This window comes from Melozone crissalis, unplaced genomic scaffold (assembly GCF_028551555.1).
Source record: "Melozone crissalis strain CALT ecotype California unplaced genomic scaffold, PUWL_Pcris_2 ptg000016l_1, whole genome shotgun sequence".
NCBI lineage: Eukaryota > Metazoa > Chordata > Aves > Passeriformes > Passerellidae > Melozone > Melozone crissalis.
In genome coordinates, this window is record NW_026535794.1 from 20,815,030 (window position 1) to 20,837,040 (window position 22,011).

General features: G+C 35.9%; 1 protein-coding gene across 1 annotated transcript in view; it reads right to left on the reverse strand.

Annotated features, from left to right (window-relative positions):
• Window positions 1–887: 887 nt before the first annotated feature.
• Window positions 888–22,011, reverse strand: part of LOC128935212 (macrophage mannose receptor 1-like) — a 30,860-nt gene continuing 9,736 nt past the window's right edge. Inside the window, exons 10-30 of the mRNA XM_054273359.1 lie at window positions 20,865–20,980; window positions 20,262–20,410; window positions 19,211–19,410; window positions 18,776–18,903; window positions 18,071–18,158; window positions 17,345–17,486; window positions 15,207–15,245; window positions 14,939–15,102; window positions 13,817–13,884; window positions 13,306–13,406; window positions 12,422–12,564; window positions 11,188–11,293; window positions 10,216–10,412; window positions 8,588–8,690; window positions 7,698–7,930; window positions 6,388–6,553; window positions 4,885–5,037; window positions 3,315–3,431; window positions 2,885–3,052; window positions 1,768–1,803; window positions 888–1,386 (exon numbers count right to left, since the gene is read on the reverse strand). Of these exons, the coding sequence (XP_054129334.1) occupies window positions 1,187–1,386; window positions 1,768–1,803; window positions 2,885–3,052; window positions 3,315–3,431; window positions 4,885–5,037; window positions 6,388–6,553; window positions 7,698–7,930; window positions 8,588–8,690; window positions 10,216–10,412; window positions 11,188–11,293; window positions 12,422–12,564; window positions 13,306–13,406; window positions 13,817–13,884; window positions 14,939–15,102; window positions 15,207–15,245; window positions 17,345–17,486; window positions 18,071–18,158; window positions 18,776–18,903; window positions 19,211–19,410; window positions 20,262–20,410; window positions 20,865–20,980 (2,817 nt within the window). The 3' untranslated portion in view covers window positions 888–1,186. The remainder of the gene's footprint in view (window positions 1,387–1,767; window positions 1,804–2,884; window positions 3,053–3,314; window positions 3,432–4,884; window positions 5,038–6,387; window positions 6,554–7,697; window positions 7,931–8,587; window positions 8,691–10,215; window positions 10,413–11,187; window positions 11,294–12,421; window positions 12,565–13,305; window positions 13,407–13,816; window positions 13,885–14,938; window positions 15,103–15,206; window positions 15,246–17,344; window positions 17,487–18,070; window positions 18,159–18,775; window positions 18,904–19,210; window positions 19,411–20,261; window positions 20,411–20,864; window positions 20,981–22,011) is intronic.

A 22,011-nucleotide genomic window follows, 5' to 3' on the forward strand; every position in this document is an offset into this window, starting at 1 on the left:
AAGTATGTGGAGTGAGTGAGAAGTTCTGACAGAGGGGCCAAAGAAGGAATCTGTTGCCCAATACATTCATTTGGTAGAAGCTCCTCTGCTCTAGTCCTGCTCCTCCATGTGGCCCTCAGTGTTAGTGCCACATGCCCTCTGGTGGCTTGGGGAAAGGTGTTTCCATTCCTCAGGAGGGGTGATGCGTGTCTTAAATATGCAGAATGATGAAATGTCCCCTGAGGCAAACCCTGCTACTGTGTGAAAGTATGGAAGAAAAGCTGAGAAGGGTCTAGGCAGCACCTTGTCAAACAAAATCACAACAAAGAAGAAGGAATGTATTTTCAAAAAGTATATCTCTGCACCGAAGAATTACAGAAAGCACTATAAGACAGCCATTTATTATACATGCTTGGATTTTAAAAGGAGTAGCTCTGTATACTAAAAGAATCATTACTGAAATAAAACCCAATGGAAAGATCATCTCTTGTTCTATCTTTAATATTAATTTGAACTGCCAAAAAATAGAGGTATTTGCAGAATACTAGAGTAGTGCAAGGCAGTAGGAAATGGCATAATTCAAAACTCTAGACTGGAGGTTAGATTAAATGAGCCTCTTCAATTTTTTTACAATTTTCTGTCTTTTTTTTGTAGACAAATAGTACTTAATGCACAGATGCAGGTATCATAACAGATTTTACATGAATGAAAAGATAGTATCAAAAACTATGAAGCTAAAAACCTGAAATGAATAGTGTTTCATAGGTTGAACTTGATGATCTCAAAGGTCTTTTCTAGCCTAGTTAATTCTGTGATTCTGTGATTCCCATCATAGTCTAGATACCACTGAAGTAACACACAGGGAAAAATAATTTAAAGTAATGAGAAGTGTTTCTCTTGTGTGTAAAAATGGATAATTTCTACACTAAGCTAAATAAAGTAATTTTCACATCATAAATATCTGTCAGATTTTCCCCATAACATCTCTCGAGCCATCTTTTCAGCCATGTCCATTTGTATGAAAAACACATATACATTCCCCAGACTAAACAACTCTGTAACACTTTGGAAGGAATTTTGAAAGATATATGTGTATTTGAGAAGAAAGGAAACTATTGTCTGGGTAGGAAAACACAAAGCTGGGGTAAGATTTCACTGATTTATAGCCTGGTTTCTGGTAGTTGGATCACATGGGCAGTTGGTCAGACTACATGTCTGAATGTGTGTCTTTGACTTGAATATCCACAGTTGCTTCTGATCCACTCATTCTGGTTGAAATATGTGGCAGGTTTTGTCTTTTCCTCCTCAAGCAGAAATAAATTACGCTTCCAGCTCCAGCTATAGAAAGGGCTAAAAGAATGAACAGCCAAATGATGCCAGCAGAAAGTACTTTCTCCATTTTCTCTTCTGTAAGGATATGCAATGGAAAAAAGGTTTAAATATTTCAGAATTTAGCAATAAATGAGAATTCTGTAACAAGAAAGCAAAAAAAAAATCAATGTGCATGTAGATTTCCAGTTCAACATGTGCTTTAGTTTTTTTTTTTATGAATACCAAACAAAATAGAATTGAATCTGATCAAAGCCCAATATGAAAAATATAAACATAAAAGTAAATCAATATTTACTTCAGGATAACTTCTATATCCTATATTGGGATACAGAGTAAAACTTTATGGATTTTTTATTTTTAAACACTCTCACAACAAATACTGTGAAGCTATGTAATTCTATTCCTGTTTTATTTTAGCATGCTCTTATTATTCTACTTAAAAGTCTGTATGCTTACCTGTATTTTCTGTTGACATTTCTTTCTTTTCAGGAGCTTTTGAAAGGAAAAAAAAATGTTTATTCTGAATGCTTACAAAAAAAAAAAAAGGCATTTCAAAGTTCCTAAGTACCAGTGTTTCTGACAATTTCCCCTGAATTCATGTGTTGGTGACAGTCACACTTCCAGAGGGATGGAACTAAGCATGTGTAAAACTCTAGTAAGTTGATTTGGTCTTTCATCCTAAGAGCATCTGATTTCCTTAGTCATGACACCCAAAACAGCATGTAGAGACAGACTTCTGTTATTTCAAAAAATGTTTTCAAATATGTTTATTTCTGAGAATCTCCCCACAGTATCCTTAGTTACTTTAAGGTATTTCCTGAAAGGAGGTCTTGAGTGTTAGCAATGCATCATGAGCATTTTACCTGAGCTGAAAAGACTTTTCTATTGTTGTAGCCCCTTCTGTCAGAGACAACTATTCCATGTGGATGTAGTTCCTATGGTAGTTGCTCTTCCTGAACTTAGCAGGTAATACAAAGGTGAACAGAAACATGAAGTTTAACCAAGCAAAACGTCCATGTTCTGTACTACTTTGATTTAATCTCAGTTGCTAACCTAACTAATGCATTTTCTTACAGATGATAATTTTTCTATCAGGATGCTATCAGTATTTTATTAAACATGATTCTGTGATACTGTAATAAAGAGTGCCACCAGAATGTTTGCCATGCTATTCCTGTAATCCATCAGATCAGTGGTCAGTAAGGAAAGGAATCACCAATTCCAGCATTTCTACAAGACAGTTTGTATTGCACTCATCAGAACAAGATTTTGTTTGAGAATACATTTAGCTGAAATTAGACAAAGTGTTGCTTTTGAGCTTAGCTTCCACCTAAACTCAGGGGCCTGAAGTATTTGCGATGGCTGCACAGTGCTGACGGTAGTTCTAGAGGACACAGGGGAGGTGCAGCCTTCTGAGAAGGCAGTCAGAAACCATACAGGGCTTGCCAGTATTCAGGCAGCCATTAGAGTCAATTGGTTTTGCACACAGACTTAGAGTATTTTACATTTCTGTGTTGTACAATGAAAATACATTGTTAGACACTAAACTTAACATATTAGAAATGCTACTTACTTTTAACTTTTTTACAAATATATCCTTTTTTGAAAGAACAGAGGTTGGCGTTCCAGGAGCCAGACAATGCACATAGTTCTCCACAGTCTTTAAACCTTTGGTTTGATGGTTGTCCCAACTGCCAGTTGACAAAATTCATTGCAGATTTGTCTGTCCATACCCACCGTCCTAATATTAAAAATTAACATGTATCTATAAAATACGTGGATCTAGACAAATACAATGAGTTGGAAATGAGAAAACAAAAATTTATAACATGCATAGCTAGTTAAATGTTTCAAATATAATTTTAAGCATATTTAGGCATAATTTGAAATAAACTTTGTGTAATTTTTATATATATAGATGTATTTTCAAGTGTACAAAGTTGATTTCTTTTTAACATAACATGAAATTTTGTTTGATAGGGTAATGTGATGAAAGATATTACCTCTGTCATTTTTCTTTAGCCCTATCCAAAAGTTCAATGATTTTCCATGGAGTATCTTAATGGTTTCTGACAGAAAGTTTGTTTCACTATAGTCTCCTACCGATACCAAATCAGCGCCTGAAAAAATATAAAGAAACACATCACACTGGGTGATTTTTTTAGAACTCAAGTCAATAAACACATAAAAGATATGCAAAAGTATATAAAAGACACCAACTCTTCTATATTGTTCACTGGTCTTGTTGTGGGTATTATATCACTGTATGGTGATTTTTTGAGCATGACTGTGTGTTGTATGGATGCAAATCTGCACAAAGATATGGATTTTCTAAAATTTTCTGGATTTTTTTAGTCTTTGCTATTTTAGAGAAGAACAATTGCTCTCCTGTAATACTTTTTGGACAGGCCTGACCACAGCCCTGATTGGTGAGCTAGAAAGCTGAAACTTGTAGTCACCACCATGCTTGCCACTACAGCTTTGTCCCTCATTGGTCCCTCATGGGCAGCAGTTTTGGCAGTGCCTGATGATAACAGGTTAGGTAGGATGTGTCAGCAGATGAAGATTGCAGTCCAAAAGATGTCCAGAAGTTGATTTATAATTGTCATATGCCCTGGCATTGGAAGTACACAAAGCTGTGTTGGGAGTACAAGGAAATGACCACCTTCCTGGCCTGGCCGACGGGTAACAGACTGGCAAAAGTGTAGGAATTTAGAACATAAAGCAGTGTCCAATTGTAACCTTTCATCCTGGTTATTAGTGTAATGTTTACTTTTTGTAGTAATTATGTGATTTATCTTTCTACAAAACCACTCCAGGAATTCTGTTGCCGTACAGCTGTAGAGCAAAATGACTTTACAAAGCTATTTTTTCTGTTTACTCAGTTATAGGTCAATGTTTTCAGATATATGAGGCAGTGCCTTTGGAAATGTATAGGATGTTTCTTATTCTTACTCACACTGAAATATGTGTTGCATTGTACCAGTTCTCAGAAATGTGGAGCAAATGTGTCTTTTCCCTTCCCTGATGAAGACACTGCTCTTCTTTCCATGGGGGCAGCATGGGGCTGTTCCAGAGCAGCAACTTCATGGCTGGGTGTGTTTTACTGGTTCATGAAATGCAAGCAGCTCCTCCATTTTATTTGTTGTCCAGCCACTGAGGTCCACTTAATGCCCTGTGCCCTGTAACTAACAAACACAACTATCCTATGACTTTGTGTCTCCCAGACTGCATGTGGAGTCCCTTTTGCTTGGGGAAGGGAAAGCCAGTGCTGCAGCCTGTGCTTTAGTGGGTCTGTAAAAGTGTTTATTTCCCTATCTAATTATTTTTTTGCCATAAAACTAGTAAGAATTCAATATTTTTGAGGTACTCATATTTCACCGGATATTTGAGATATGAGATGCTGCTGTCTCTGACAAAAGTTACATCTATTGTGCAAAAGCATGCTCAGAAAAGCAACGAAAAAAGCATTAAATGTGACGTTTTGAAGTAATTTGAGGGTTGCTTAGCAATATTATCCATTATTTTATTTATTTAATTACATCGTCAATCTTTCTAAGACCAAACACTCACCTAGTCGGGCACATTCCTCGTGAGCTTGAGACCAACTTCTTTTCTTGGTGGCCTCAAAGTAATAGCAGTGTCCAGAGAAAGGTATCCAAGATCTGTGTCCTCTTGATTCAGGGCATTTTCCAGGAAGTTGTGGGGGTTCAGTAGGGGCCATTACTGATAAGAGATCAGGTAGTTAAGTCCAACTATCTTATATAACTTGTTTTACCCTTTGTACTAGTATGACAAAACTAATGTTAGGTTTGTAATTTTAGAGGAAATCAAGTCTGTTCTAAGAAGAGCTTGAATATGGTTCTGACTTTCTGTTTCAGACAATTTTTTCCTTCATATTTATTTGTCAATGTGATTTGACCATATCAAAACCTTATAAAACCTTACAATAGAAACGGTGATTATGAATGAAAGTGTTGTTATATCTAAACATAGCTTGCAGGACTTTATTAAACTGCATCCTGAATACATTCCATGGTCACTTATATGATAGGAAGATTTTGGATGGGTAGATAAATACAGATGGAATATAAATTATATATTCTGCCAATTTACCTTTTCTTCCTGTAAGTCTTCTACAGTCTGTTGCTTTCCTCTAAGGAATATTTAGCTCTCAAATGAGATTTCCAGAATCATAAAGTGAAAAGAGACATTATATATGAATTTTGAAGTTTCTTTGTAATATTAAAACATCTTAGAACATAATTTGTCATGTGAATTATGATTGAAGATCTTCCATGAAGTTGAAAAATCCAAGAATATAGCTAAAATTTGAGTGTAGCATGTCAATATTTATATTTATTTCCATATAAATTATACAAGACTGTGCTTTCCAAGGGGTTATTTACTTCATCTTTGTGCTCACAGGTGACATGAAGCTGATATATTGTTTTTGACAGATATTAGTCCTGTCTGTTCTTAGCAAGCTGTAGTGATGGTGATTTGCTGATGTGTCCAGAGTATTTATTAAAGACTTTTATACTGATAAAATCAGGTTTTCCTTGCTGTATTTAAGCCTGTTACCCCTTCCAACTCATATCAGACACATAGAAAAATTAAATTCCATCCTGTAAGGCTCATTTTTTAATATTTAGTATTGATAATATGATTTCTCGTAGTCTTTGATGTCTTAGTCTTTTGTCCAGCTCCAATCTTTTCTTCAAATTATTGTTACCCGGTGATCTGAAAACCCAAGTTGACCGAGAAGCTTTTCAAACTTTGGTACCCCAAACTGGGTACAGAATTTCCTATAATGCCTAATAAAAACAGAACCTATAGCAAGTTAATTACTTTTCCTAATAGGATGAATAGTTAAAAAAGTGAATATTCAATCCTTTGGTTAGGCTTTTGGTAATTACTATGAATCAACTAACTTTTGGAAAGAATTCATGTCAATATTTAGAATTATTTAGGTAATTCTGTCTTCCTGTATACTGGTATATTAAACAAGTATTTTTCCAGTGGCTTACAGCACTATACAGCCTCTAGTCAAGATGCATGTATGGAGTTACTCACCATCTGATTTTTTACAGACAGAAAAGAATTTTTCCTCGCAAGAAGCTGTCTTCCAGGTGCCATCGGTGTCTAGGTAGACACATGCTAATGTCTGCTTTGGTTCTCCACTGGCCCACTTGCTGTAAACTAAACTCCACCTGTCAGTCCATTGATACTTGCCATTGGTCTGGAAGTAAAATCTATATGGTAATTTCACGTTTGCTTACAGTGACACAGCTACTAACAGGATCCTCAAGAGGACTCTCACATAACCTGTGTAGAATCATCTGCTTACCAGTGCTTCTTCTTAGCTTGTAAATGCTCACTGACTAAAATGTACAGTGTCTGTCATCCACAAATGTGAATGCCTCCAAAAATATCTAACATTAATTCAGAGCATTTTTTTGAAGCGTTGGGAAATGGAAGGGAGAAAAGGGGGGCATGAGAAAAGGCATAAAACTAGGAGTCAGATAAGATATCCTGTTGGTATGACCACCCAAACATCTGCATGGAGAATGGGAGTGTGTGTGGGGGTGCTCTTAAGCAGCTCTGATCACCATTGCTTTTGTTGTAGCTGTCGTGACTGTGATTCATGATGAAGAGTGTAGCCTGTCAAAACACACCTACCATCCAAATGCTCACCCTCTCCTGTCATACAACTGATGCAGACATCTCACAAACAGAAGGGATTATTTTTCCATAATATTCTAACTTCTAATGGGAGCAGTTACGCCAATTGTATTTTCAAATTAAAAAAAATACAGCCGTGGTCAGTGTATACCATGAGATATAGCCTCAGTATTCCTTTTACTAGTATTTACCCCACTTTCTGTTCACAGCTGTAGCTTGCTATTGCTACCATAAATAAGACCACTCTAGTAAAATGTGCAAGCATAAACACACACATAAAACTTGTTCCTTGTCAGGTGACAGGTGTGTGACCTCTGATACCTTGTGACTGATCACTGAGGTACATAAACACATGGCAGGAGGGCAGAATGTACATTGTGCCTGGAATCACTTTTAGATTAAAATCAACTCAAAATGTAGGAAATTTTACAATTTATATCTGAGATACTTTAAACAACTCCAAACAACGCACTGCGCTGTTGTATACTGGTTTTACAGTAACATTTCTTTGTGCTAAAGGAGATCTCTACTGTAGGAGTCTTATTTGAAGATTTCCAGTGCAAATGGCTGTTACATTGATGTAACATGCTGTTTTCAGCAGTACACTGGCAGAAATCCCAATGGGCAACAAGATGAGAGCATGAAGTAAAATCAGGTTGTGTGTCAGCCTGACTGTGTGTATGCAATGCCTTTGTTCTTACCCTGTTGCTGGTCAGACCAATCCACAGAGGCTCTCCATATTCCTTTGCAAGTAGGAACAACAGTGCCTGGCTATGTGGCTCTAAAATGCTGGCAAGTTCTGAGGCATTGTTATTGCACTTTTGGTGTGCTTCCTCCCAGTTCATTTTGGAACGAGTGACAGAATAGCTAATCCCACTAGAAGGGGCAAAAGAAAAGTCCAGCACTGTTGCTTGTGATTTTAAAAGTTCAGGATCTGTAGGAAAAAGGAAAAAAAAAGAGCCCCATGAGCAGTTAAATCTGGAGTCACATATTTGACTTGTGGAATTGAGTAGCATCTTCATTATTTACAAACCTAATATAAAATTACGAATGGAATGGAACATCTTCTTAGCTGTTTATAATTAAATATAGCATCAAAACAACACTTCCAATAAAAGAAAAGTGTTTTCAACCTCTGACAATTTTGAATCAGTAAATACACAGTATTTTACATTGCAGAGGTAAATTTACCCCATCATACAAAAATAACACACCTGTCCTGCCTGCTTTTAAAATACTCTTTGCAGCTTAATGACTATCAGGTGTTTATGAATAATGTTAAACTTACTAGTTTTGATGCCCTAAAGATCATCATGAACATATGTAATTAAAATTGTTTGGGCTACATCTATTAAATTACACTTTTACAAATAAAATAATTTTCTTTTCCCATATTTTGCTATGTTCTCTCAAAAACATTGCTAAGTAACACTGGAAGGCAAAATGGACCCTTAGGTTTTACTGATACTTTACCTAAAAACCAAAACAAACTGAAACAAACTAAAACTAAACTGAAATAAAGTGTGTTAAACAAGAAAACTTGATTTAATCTGTATGTTATTATTTTCAAGATTAACATAGCAGAACTCACCACTACTCTTCTGGCATATATACCCTCTGTACTTATAACACTCCTCATTATTCCATTTTCCTGTGTCATCAGCAGGACCTCTCTTCAGAGAAACACAGTCAAACTGTTGGAAGTAAGGAAAAGAATATACATGCCTATTAGAAGTTATAAAACAGAGTACTATAATTGAGTAGTTTCAGGTTTGGTTTGTTTTTTTTTTTTTTTTTTTTTTGTTCTGGTGTTGTAGGGTGTGTTACAACTCTAGAAACGCCTTTCATTCATCCTTCTCTGTCCTTTCTGACCTCCCTTGTGGTGGCTAGTTCCCCTGTTTTACACTATTCAGCTCAGCCTGCTTTTTCATTTAGTTATTTTCCAGGAGAAATACTTGAAAGACATTATTATTTTCAAAAAATTTCTTCCACATTATCTATCCCAACTAATGGGTGACTATCAGTAAGGTTTTGAATAAAGATGAAATAGAGGTTGTACTTTGTATTTCACTTGCAAAGACAGCTAGAAATAGTGCTGATTCTTGACAAAATCACCTGGATTACAGTCCTTGGCAGAGCTCTCATCAGCTCTAATTCTTAGAATTTCTCTTTCAGCTACATGAGATCAACTTAAGAAGCTGAAATTTATTACAAGTTTATTACAAGCTGCAATCTGCTCTGATAATCTGCCATGGGGTAATTGTGGGCCTTTGAAAAGGATCCTCTGAAGGAGGGAGCTGTTAGTGTGTTGAAGGTGAAGGAGAAAAGCAGGATGTACCTTTGCACATTTTTTTTCCTGCTTGGTATTTCCTAGTGTTAGTAGAGCTGCAGTGGAGCTCTGGTTTGTGCAGTGTCATTTATGTCTTCCTGCATGCCTTCACCAATGGCTAATGGGGAGGAGCAACATGAATTGGCTCAGGTGTAGTCTAAGCTGGTTGCCCAGATCCCTGACTTCTCTAAAGGTATGGATGCAAAAATGGTGAGAGAATGGACTGTGAGTGGAATGATACATTGTGAAGGTGAGTTTGGAAAGCAAGATATAGAAATAAATAGAAGATAGGCAATGTGGCTGTGCAAATCAGTCTGTATTGGTATGGTTATGTAGAATGCTATTTTAATTACAGCATTATGAGGTTTAGTTTAAGTGCTAGCGGTGGAGAGGGTTTGATGGGCTTAGAAAGTAATTGACATCTATCGGCCCCTAGTAATTTAATTACAATTTTAAAATGAGAAAAAGATAAAATGCTTAAACTCTTTCCTCTTGCATCCTCTTCTCCCTTCTTAATAGACATGAAAGTAATTGTGTGTTGACTTCTAGAATTCCGATGTGGCATTTATATTCTCTGAAAAATTAACAATTTACTATGAAAAAGAAAGTAACTTTGCTAACTTTATTCAATATATCCAATCCATTATTCAATCTGTCCATTGCTGAGATTATGGCAAATTCTTTGACAAAATTACAGCAATGCCGTTTTATGCTCTGAAATAGCTAGAATACTCAAACACTGAAAGGTTTTATGTCTAGTCTTGGAATAAAGATAGATGACCAACCAATGCAGAAGGCTGGGGCAAGGTCTGCAGTGGTGTGAGCTGCTCACTGGGAGTGGTATTGCTCCTCAGATTTAGACTCGATGGCAAACACTAAGCAATATTTACCTGTTGCCGATTTTGGCCATCTTCTGGATGCAGACTGTCATACAAAATAGGTTCTACAAGTTTTGGGGAACCTTTAGCCCAGTTTGTATATGAGACAGCACTTCCATCAGACCAAACAAAGTTGAGTTCACTGAGCAGATCATTCAAGCCAATCCAAAGATCATTTGAAGCATCCTTCAAATGGTACGTGAGAAAAGCTAAAATAAAAATAAAAATTGAGGAGAAAATTATTGTGTTACATGATCAGTCAAAGCATCAACTCATAAATACTTCACTGTTTTTTTAATAAAATCTTATAAAAACATTTTAATTTTATTTGATCAGAAATTTACCTGTTCTCATTATTTCAAGGTTATGCCAAGCCCTTACCCATGAAAAATCTCAAAGAGTCCAAGTATTTGGGAACAATGAAGCAAGAATGGAAAGAGGAAGAGAAAAAAAAAGCCTGTCTGACCACCATGATATCTAAAGAGTTCACTTATTTCAGCAGTCAGGATGAACCACTTGACTGATGGAAATATGTACAGCTGCAAATGGAAGCCAGGGAACACAAGCAAGGTGAAAATGTCTTTCTCTGACATTATACAAAATCAAGTTGCAGAATTTAGGCAGAGGTATAGATGCACATCCCATTCTATTTCTGGCACAAACAGACTATGCATTCTGTTTTTTCCTTTGTGCCTAAAGCCATAAATGCCAGATCCAGATTTTTCATTTTATCTTAATTCATGCCTATAAATAATGTAATACACTTTGCATGTAACATGAAGAAGCAATCCTTAGCATGACTAGCATGCCCCAAACAGATTGTTCAGTTCTAAAAACATTTAATGCCATGGGCATATAACCATCATTTGAATACAAATTATAAAAAGCAATAATTTACATACTGACACTTGCCTTCTTTGCAGGAAATGTCTACTGTATACAGAGTAAAGGCTCTCTATTACCTAAGGGGCTGTTGCACAATACCTTGAACTTGTTCGTTAGGAATGCTTGCCAAGTCTCCTCCAAGGCTCATGCAAACTCTTCTTCCAGTACTCCAGAAATCATAGCCAGAGCCAAAAAATCTGTAACACTAGGGAAAAATAAGTATAGTCTGTTAGAGTGACAGGACAAAGAATTTAGGTATGAATTACACTAGTTTAAGTAAAAACCAGCCTAATTCAGACCCCCAAAATATTTTTTTCAGTTAACTTGGATCTGGAGCCAAATCAAAACCATTTACAAATTTTAAGCTTGCTCTCTGTCTTTCTGCAAGGGATTGAGAAAGTCACAACAAAACTCAAATAACTATTTACAAACACAGTAGGAGTCTGATGAGAATCTAATGTTTTAACTAACTCAGAGATTTCTGGAAACCATACACCACCACAAGACAAAGTTCTAACTGTAGGAAAAGCCCAGCCGAGGTGTGGAGTTGCTGGAACTTTCTGAAAACCCTTTTTGACCTGGTGTCTGTGGTCAAAGTACTCGTGTGTCTATTCAGCCTTCTTCATTATACAGATCTCTCATTAATGTCATTATACAGCTCTCTCATTACTGGAAGTATGTGACTAATTTCTTAAAAACTGTATAGCCATCACATTACCAATATGTATTCACCCTCGAAGTTCTGATAATTACCAGTGTGCCTCATGTGCCCACCATGTTTGCAGCTCACCCTCTGCTCTGTGTCATGCCAGTAGCACAGTCAGAGAATTATCTTGCAAGGTTTGTGGAAATGATAACTTTGATGACTGTAACCTGGCATAAACTCACCTGGTGTGATATCTGTGGGTGCCTAACACATAATGCTGTATGTGTTAGGAAAGAGAGCCCTCAGTTATTAAGCACATCATGTTTGTCTCTTTTGGGAAGAGGCAAGCATTACATTGCAGCCTATTTAGAAAAAATTTGTCTTATTTCTGATTTGTTCCATCTCAAATGATTGATTTTGTGCTATGCCCAGTGCTTTCCGATGAATTCAGTTCTTCAGTTTTTTGAAACATCTATACAATATAACAGTTTTCCCAATATGCCTCAGGTGGCCACTTCTCAAGAAAACAATTTAACATCTGTAAAGCCACCATTTTGCAGTAATTAGCCAATGGGTTCATTTTTTAATGCAACTGACAAAACATATCTGAGAGACAGAAGGCCTTAAGTGTATCTTTAAGTATCTTCCCAAGCAGTAATATCATTGTTCTTAGTGAAAGTGTCATACCTGATTTTTAAATAAAATCCAACCTGCAGGACATCCTCCAGGAGCTGAGGGTACTGCTGAAGGAAGGGTTGCATTTATAAAACTTCTGTGCCTCTCACAGATGTAGCCATTGGAAAAACCACAGTTGACATCATTCCACAAGCCTGAAAGCAATTAAAGTTTAGGTACTAAGACACTGAATAAGATTGAAATTTGTGGGAAGGTGAACTGGTTTCTGAAGTTCAGAAGCAATGGGAATGTGGGGTAACCTGCATTAGCTCAGCTCTGCCTCCCACTGTTCCTGTGTACAGGGGCACTTTGGTCCTGCTGTCACTGGGGGAGAAGTGGCCACATGAGGTGGCCTCTCAGTGAACCCCTCCCTAACAGCTTTGTTGCACTGAAAGATGCAAGTGTCAAGTAATGCTGAATCAGTGAAAGCACTACAGAATGTGAAAATCTATATATATTCTATTCCTTTGCTAACAATTCTCTTATTACTAAAAATATGATCTAATTATTAAAAATAAATTATAAAACTATTACTAGAAGTTGAAATACTTTCTATTATTAGGAAATATTTTCAATTCACTATTATCTAAGTATAATAATTAAAAAAAATAATTGCTGTTGATTTGAATTGAACATTTTCTTTGTGCAGCTGAAACACCAGTGATGAAATTGCCACTGCATTTCCCATTAAAATCAAATTCTTAGACTCCACTTTTATGGATAATATTGCCCCTGAAGAAACCTCAGATATAACAACTATTCTTTATAATGCATATAATGCATATTTCTCAAAATCTCTGGTAAAGAATGGGTGAAAATTGACAAGAGATTTTAAACGAACATTGGAAGAGCAGCAGCCATAAAATTACTTTACAAACCATAGTTGTGTGACTCACCATCTTTTTTATTTAAAACCACGCAATTTTCTTGATCTTGTGCAAAGTTGGGCTCACCCTGTGCCCAAGCTGCATAGTGCACTGGGCTTCCACTCATCCAGCTGAAAAACAGAAGTGGTTGCTGAGACCATATCCATGAAACAGTTGAGAAAAATCTTCCTTAACATATTAAAAATATTTTTTAAAAATTACAGCTGAGTCTCGCCATAAATTGAGTTTCCATTAGGATTAAAAGACCTTATATAATGAAATTCATGCATAGCAAGTCAAAGACAAATGTACCTTTATTTTTAACAGATATTATCAACATATTCATAGCACACAAAAGTTCCATTTAGAACTATGTTTGTACAGTGTAGTTTAACCAAGGGAGAGCACGCATTCCAACAAGCATTATCACTCTCTGAATCTGCATTTAACTCCTTTGCAGTGGTTCCTCCAGAAGGAACTTTGGCATTACAATACTCCTACAACTGCTCTTTATGGATCTTGATTAAGCTTATTTACCTACTTGAACTGTTGATCAGCATTCTGGATTAATCCTATGAGATATGAGTTCAGTTTGCCATTTTTTAAGATCTAAGTATAAAAAAAAAATTAAATTAGAATTTTATAATATAAAAAAGTGTAAATATTTTTCTACAGAAGAAAATAAATGAATACATATTATTTAAATGATTTTTTGTGCACAGTCACCTGAGGTACTGTAAAACTTACAGTTTTGCTTTATTATTATTTTTTTTTTGATACATTCCCATTTTTGGCCAAATTACTGGTAGGATCAAAGCTTTCAAAGTTCTGTTCTCAATTTAAGAAGAAAAGGTCATAGAAGACTTGAGAAAAACATAAAGTATAGAGTTTTTGATCCTTTCCTAGTTGTAAGCAGCTATGTAATTCTTGAGTCTCAAGCTGTCTGAGCTCTCCTCCTGTCATATCATTTCCCACACAATAAAAGCAAACATCTAATAGTGTGGCTCAGAAAGGTGATTGTGTGGCTATGTTGGTATTAGCAAACCAAGCAGGATTATGGCAGAGGTTTGAGGTACCATCCATGCTATGAAGTTGTCAGCATTCCCCTGCTATGCTTCAGTCATGGAACAGGAAAACTGATCCATGAAGAGTTGTTGGAATGATCAGTCTGACCTGGACCAGCCTTTCTTTGAAAAGCTCTTTTGGAGGGCAGCATGACCATCAGGCAGGACCATCAAAGCTACACTGGCAGCTGCCTGCCTGATCTATGTGCAACACTGGGTTCTAGTATATGATATTCAGAGTAGAGGCAACCACCCTGCCAGAAGGACAGTTTGCTGAGAATACACCTACCCTGCCTGTTCATTGCTCCTTATCTATTTGCTCAGAACTCCATTCAGACTAAAATAGACAATACTATCTGAGTAAACATTAAATTCTTTTACATGTTTTTTTTTTCCTGAAGTGAAGATTCATTTAGTAGAATAAATATTTTTTCATAGAATCTTTAAACCTAATCCTAATAAAATTTTAGTAGTAGTAATATTTGGTAAAAGTGGTAATATTATGCAACAAGTACATTCTTCTGTACTTCACAAGCAGAGGATATGTACAAAGGGTATATAAATCATGTAGTGTATAACACAACAAAATCTCCCCTTACGTATTTCCATAAAAATTTTCTTTCACTATTATTTCCAATAGTAGCAAGATTTCCGTGATTGTTTCTGCAGAATGTTCTGGCTTTCTCCATAGAGGTCTTTTCTGGGCTGAAAAAATATTGTTTGTCCCCTTTTACAATCCAGCCATCTTCTGTGACTTCATATGCTGCAACACAGAAGAGAAATCTGCATTCTTCTCAGTTCTTGTGCAAAGCTGCTGGTGGTACATTGCACCACCCTTCAGGTAAGTGAAAATAAATAGAAGCTTACTGGTGGAAGGGCCCAGAGGTTCTGGTTTCAAGGGTATCCCTGTAATGAAATGGGATAAAAATAAGATGATGTAAAATATTTCCCAAACTTTGAGCCAGTATGTGTTCAATTAATGAAAATTATTTTAATGTCTATGAACTTTTCACATTTATATATTCAATGCAAAATATAATTATATGGAATCTTTGGTGCAAAGTTAAAAATGGATGCTTGATGAATAAAAGATGCATTACAGGCCTACATCTCTGTCTTGGTAGATTTTTGATAAGTGCATCTTGAATATCTTGAATATTGCTTAAATTGGATGGCTGAAGTTAGTCTGAATTACTATTTGTTTCTGAAAGAACACTAAATAGAGAAAATACTCCAACATTGGTAGACTTGGAACAATTCTTTATGGACATTGAACAAGAAATTCAAATACTAAACAAATTTTTGCTTTTTTACATATATCTATTATTTGTATGTAACTTTTTATTAGTATTTATTTGTTAGTTAAACTTTTTTCTGTGTAGCTGCTTTGGCAAGAATTACATTACTATTTTTTGAAAAATAATTTAAACAAAAAATTTCCACATCACATGGAGCGTGATATTGGAGAAATGTTTCTCTAAACATTTAAAGCCAAGCGCTATAAAAGTGTAAAACAAATGTCACCTTTATAATCTCCAGGCCATCTGAATGGGGCTCTGAGCAACCTGGTCAAAGGTTGGGGGTTGGAACTGGATGATCTTTAAGGTTCTTTCCAACTCACCCCATTCTGTGATTCTATGTTTTTTCCCCACAGGAATTTATTGCAAAGTTTGTGTTTCTGTATGTGTAAATACATTTTATTAAGTGTATGAACATATGCTTGGGTTAAAAAAAAATATGTCAGCTTTTAAAAATAATCTATTGTATTATTGGTTGCAACCTTAAAAATAAAATTGTTACAAGATTGAAAAGAAAAAACCCCTAATTTATCTGTTCTGGAAGTATGAAGTAATCTGTCTATTTCAGCATGCCATTCTGCACTGCTGACTAATGATGGCAATTTCTTCAGGCTGTAATTTCTGCCATTCATGTGCTACTACTAATTAACAGTAAACAGCTACTATTGACACTTTGCTAATGAATTTTAGCCGTGGTGATTATGCAGGTGAGAACTCACAAAGGAACTTAGCAGGAAAAATATCTTCACAACATCTCTCTGAGATAGAAGTCTATGATTATTGCTTTATAAATATAAGAAGCTGAGACTATGTGCCTTGGTCAGAAAATTGTTTTGAATAATTCAGCAGCACAGAAATTATGTCTTTTGGAGAAGAAGCAATTGAAACTAGTGTGAAGGAGCCCAGGGAGCCACCAGAGGAACATTGCTGTTACTGTGGGAAGTAAAATATGCAGCCCAACACATAGCTATTCCTCTCTAATTTCACTGAATACTTTCCCAACAGTAGCTAAGAAAAAAAAAAACAAACAGAGAAGTAGAGATTTTTCTACTAGTATGTGATGAAGATGTGAAACTGTCTTAAGTTTTGAAGCTTTCATTACTATCTTCTTGTTACAGCAGGCCTGTTGTTACAGGCTTGTCTTTTCATGTCATCATACAAAAAGACTGATTCTATAATGCTGGCAGTGTTGTTTAATTTAGAGTAGGTGGCTACTGTGCCACTGTGTACCAACATTTGAGCAGAGGAGTGAAGTTTCACTTCACAAAGGATATGGAAATTCAAAATTATATTTTTCTTCTTCTTTTTATCTTTTTTTTTTAGTTTGAATTGTAGTCCTCTCTTCCTCCCTCAGTCAGAAGTTCTGTTTTGACAAAACTCTGCTTTTGTGCAGAGCAGTGAATACTGCAAGGTAAGCTCTTAAGATTGCTTTCGTCATATTTTCTATTATTACACAATTACATAGAGAAGTGTAATTTTAGTAAAGCTTATCATGGAATATACTTTTTATAATGAAACAAAAAAGTTTATTGTTAACAGCTGAAATCTTGTATACCAAAGGTCTTGACCTACTTTTCTGTGTGCAAAATTCCTGTGAAATAAACAAAACTTTCTACCAGTATGTTACTTGTAGAGTTTCCTGTTATGATAGAATGGATTTAACTTGAATTTCTTTATAAGGTGAGTTTAGAGTAAAAAGTAACCTACCTTTTTTTATTTCACAAATCCAGTTATGACTGTATTCACAGTGCTCCTTAATCCATGATAAGGAAGGGTTTTCACTGATTGCTCCACAATCTTGGAATGCAGCACCGTAAAAATAGTATCTTGTTTCATCTATATAATTCACCTACAGAGGAAAGACACCTGTGGTTTTTTTTTTTGTAAATCTACAGGGGAAAATCTGTCCTCTGTCAGGAATGAGAAGTAGAGCAAAAGTTTCCAACCACTCTTTTTCCTCCTCCTTTGGCTGTGAAGGCAATGTGAGCTACTAAAGTAATTACAAACACTCCGCAAGAGGAAAGAAGGGCTCTGAGTTTATGCAGCATCTAACAGACTGTAGCAGTCCCACAAAAACTGGACTCAAATGAGTCCAGTTATAAATAAAAAGCAGGAAAAATCTCTGGCAATTTATCACCAGAGACTAAGAAAAATCAGGAGAGACCTTTCTCATAAATTTGTGACTTCAATAATAATTTCTGTAGCTGAAAGCTGTCCTTTGTCTTTTATCACTTTTGTAATGGTATAATCTCAGTGTTTATTTGCCCCTTTTGTTTTTTCCCAATCTAGTATGAAGAATAATAGTTCAGAGTTACCCAGTTGCAAAATAGGCATTTTTGGAAATTCTTATACACCTTTTATACACGCCAGTCATGGAAACTTCAACGGGAAAAATGTCAGCACAGAAGGAAACCGGCATGGTGAAACACTCACCGGAGAACCATCACTCCAGGAAACTCCACCATCAGGATCCAAACACTGCAAACCTATCCAGAAAGGCTGAAATGATGGGGATTTCTTTCTAGAGTGTGAAAAAAATGTAAAGTTGAAGAGGATTTATGTTGTTAGCTCTGCTCAATTTTATAAGTTACATGAGACAATAACTCTGACACTTATTGAACATTTCAATGCAGAAATTTTAAAAACAAAAAGTATTATTGGTCAGCAAACTCCAATTGGCAAGTACATGAAGTTCACACCTTAAAATTTCCTGCTCTGCAAATGGTTGTATTGAAAACACAGCATGTTATTTTTCTGCATTGATGTTGGGATTATAGTGTTTTTTTCTCAGAAATAAAATGTTCAGGGTACTAGAAGACAAAATTTGGTTTCAAAATTATTCACTAAGCAAACTTAGAATAGGATCTGTGGAGAAACATTCAACAAATTCTGTTGTTGGACTGGTTTTTATCTGAATTTAAAATGTTTGCAGGTTGTGACATTTTAGGAACTCCAAAAATTCTTTTAAAACATTACTCATATGAGACATTTTCCCAGTTACTTTTCTTATTGTTATGGTGAAAACCAGATAAATTTTTAAATAATTATCTCAGGAGCAAAACAATAGTACCATTATTTATTACTGTGTCATGTGTTGTCACTCCAAAATATCAATTATTAGACAGTTTGCTTGCTTACTTTATTAAGTTTTCTATCACTGTTTGCTCTTCTTCATTTCTAATGGCAGCCAGGTCTCCTCCTATTTCTCTGCAGAAATCTCGGGCTTCAAACCATGTTTTCTTTTGGTCTTCTTCTCTCACAAAACCCTATAGATGCAGGTAGAACACTGTGTTTTCAGTGTGCTAAACATAAATCTGCTGGCTGTCTTGCATAAGAAAAATAAGTAAACCTTCCATTGTAATTACCCATTACAATATGGATTCAAAAGTAATTGGATGCCCTTACTTATCACTGATAGAGTGAAAGCTGCAGTGATATTTGAATAGTTGTGTAAAAGCTTGCTACATTGTGCCATTCTGTGATGTTTAGACTGCCTATTTATTTGGCAATAATTTGGCAATTATTTTGCTGTCCTGTTTCCCAGGCAGGATTATGGCAAAAAACAATACTTACTCTGAAGCAGGAATTAGTGGTATTGCTTGTATCCCAACCCAAGGGACATTTGGAATCAGAAACTGTTTCAGAAACAGCAGGAACAGTGACTTTTTCAGCTAATTTTTTGCAGAGAAATTTTGCCTTTACTTCACAGTTCTGAACGTCCCATAGTCCAGCTGCATTTCCAGTCCTAAGGGCAACACAACCAGCTTCATGCCCTTTACAAGATAAAAAAGAAAGTTGAAATGTTTTCTAAAGAGGCTCTTTCGACATTTTTATGGCTCATGTAATTAATTTACAAAAGACTATTTGAAATATTAAGTGTAGTGTCCACTCAGAGGAGGAGCTTTGTGAAAAGAGGAAACCAGCAAATCCTTCATCATTGTCCCTTCCCTCTGAGTGCAGGAACAGCTCCTTGCCTCCCTCTTTCCTCTCCCGCTTGTGGCAAGGCTTTGGCAGCACATTGCTGAGGCTGGAAAGGGTTTCATCCTTTCTGCTCAATTGGATTTTGATCATGGAAACAATGAGAAATCAGAAAATAAATATTTTCATGGCATCATAGAAAATCACAGGTTGGAAAAGATCTGTAAGATTGTAGAGTCTGACCAATTAACACAGGTTCACCACTAAACCATCAGTGCCACATCTACACATCTTCACATCTTGTAAATACATCCAGGGATGGTAAATCAACCACTTCCCTGGGCAGCCCATTCCAAAGCCTGAGCATCTCTTCTGAGCTCTCATCACCCTGGGATGGATCCCATCTGGGGCCATAGATTTATGAACATCCTCCCCCCTCAGATGGAAACTAAACTTTGTTTATGAAAATATGTCTTGAAGTTCTATTTTTCGGCCTTAGTTCCAAGAAAAAACAAGATAGGATGGGGGCCTTGTATCTCCTGGGGCTTGGAGCTCTGGAATATGTTTTGTCCTTCTGCATAGGGACAAGATAGGGAAAAGCACTGGGACTAGCTTCTAATATTATAATAAGCATAATATATGTGTAAAGAATACAGAGAATCTATGAAAAGAAAAAGGCAAAAATCATTTGGCATCAGTAGAGTACCAGGCATTGCTGCATTCCAGTTTGTGTACAGAACACCTTCACCAGTCACCCAATTGAAAATCCCTTGCTCTTGCATGTCTGAGAGACCAATCCAAAAATACTTCTCAGAGCTCAGACCAATGAGGCTGGTCAGGTAGGCTTGCTCATATCTGAAATGACAGGAGTCAGATGGGATTAAGCCCAGCTTTCCTTCCATCTCCCACTCCTCAGCATCCAAACTTCACACAGTGAAGTTTGAATAGATTCAAACTTCTACAATGAATAGATTCTCCATTAAATTTCCTCTAATGAGGAATATGTTGTTTAACTGGGTCCCAGCTGCAGTAGAGGGTGGAGCTGTGCTATACTGAAAGACTATTCCTTACAGAGCCAAAGTTGCTGTTGTCTGTTCTTTCAAAGTTAAGTACTAAAAAACCATTGAGGTATAAATAGTTTTTAGTAAGAAAAGCCATACTAGGTTTATTCATTTTTTTTCCTTCAGAAAAAAGATATTCTGGAGTTTTTGGTTTGTTTTTTTTTTTTTTTTTCCAGAAAGTTCTCAACTCTTTTCTAAAATTCCAATATTATTGCATAAGATACACAATTTTTAAACTCTTTCCATACCTGTCTGCTATACTTGTTAAATAACCACTGCTCCTTTCACAGGTTTTCTTTGCTTCTGAAAATGTTACAGAGGTATGTCCAACCAGGTAGCAGTAAAAACCATATCTTTTCCAACCCTGTCAAGAACAAATGAAATAAACTTGCAATTACAAACAACATACGTTCTAGCACTTGAATTTCGATGAATACACATAAGCCAACATATTTTTAATATAAATTAACATGATTATGTATAAATCTGAATTCCAGTGTATCAATAGAAATTCAGCTTAGCAAACATTCAGTGCAGAAAGAAAAGATTTAATGCCTATGAGTCTCACTTTTTTTAAATGAATGGATAAATTTTTACTGATAAAAAAGTCAGAGGGACACAGAGATGAATAAAGTTATTCTTTGCTCAGAACAAAAAAAGGGCAGTCTGTATTATAGTAGAGATGCTGACTCAAGTTTCCTATGTTTTCAAGGCTAAAGGAACAGTAAGTAGACTAATTAATTGATTTAATACATCACATCACCTAAAAAGTCTGACTGAAGAGGCAACATAGAAACCACTGAATAGCAAAATACTCAAAATTACAGCTGAATTCCAAGTCACTTTTGCCTTTTATACCATCTCAAGATTTGCTTGCTGCACCCAAGAAAGGTAAATAAACTCTGTGTTCAGTATTTGGCTGCTGCTTAATTCCATCGAGCACAAGTCTCAGCTCGGTTCCCCATATGGACTTGTGGGAAAGGTTACTAAATATAGGAGTAAATAGGAAAGTATAAAGAGGGAGAAAAAGGGAAAAAAAGTGGTAGGATACAATAACTTGCTCAAAACAAGTACACTTATAAAAAGGACTTTATTGTCTTGATTTGGCTTCAGTAGTGAGATTTGTCATCATCTTGTATCATGTTGCACAGTCCAGAATTGTTACCAGTCCCTACTACGTGTTCAATAACCACATATGGTTGTAGAAGAATATAACAAATATGCAGACAAACACAGAATTGGCTTTAGCCCCTTTCACAAAAAGTTCTGAGAGGTAATAGGCCTGACTTATTATTATTCCTTATATGGGAATGTAGTGAAAATTATCACACTGAATTTGTTCTGCAATAACACTTGTTAGGAATGAAAAGGAAAAAAAAAAGATCATTTCAATGT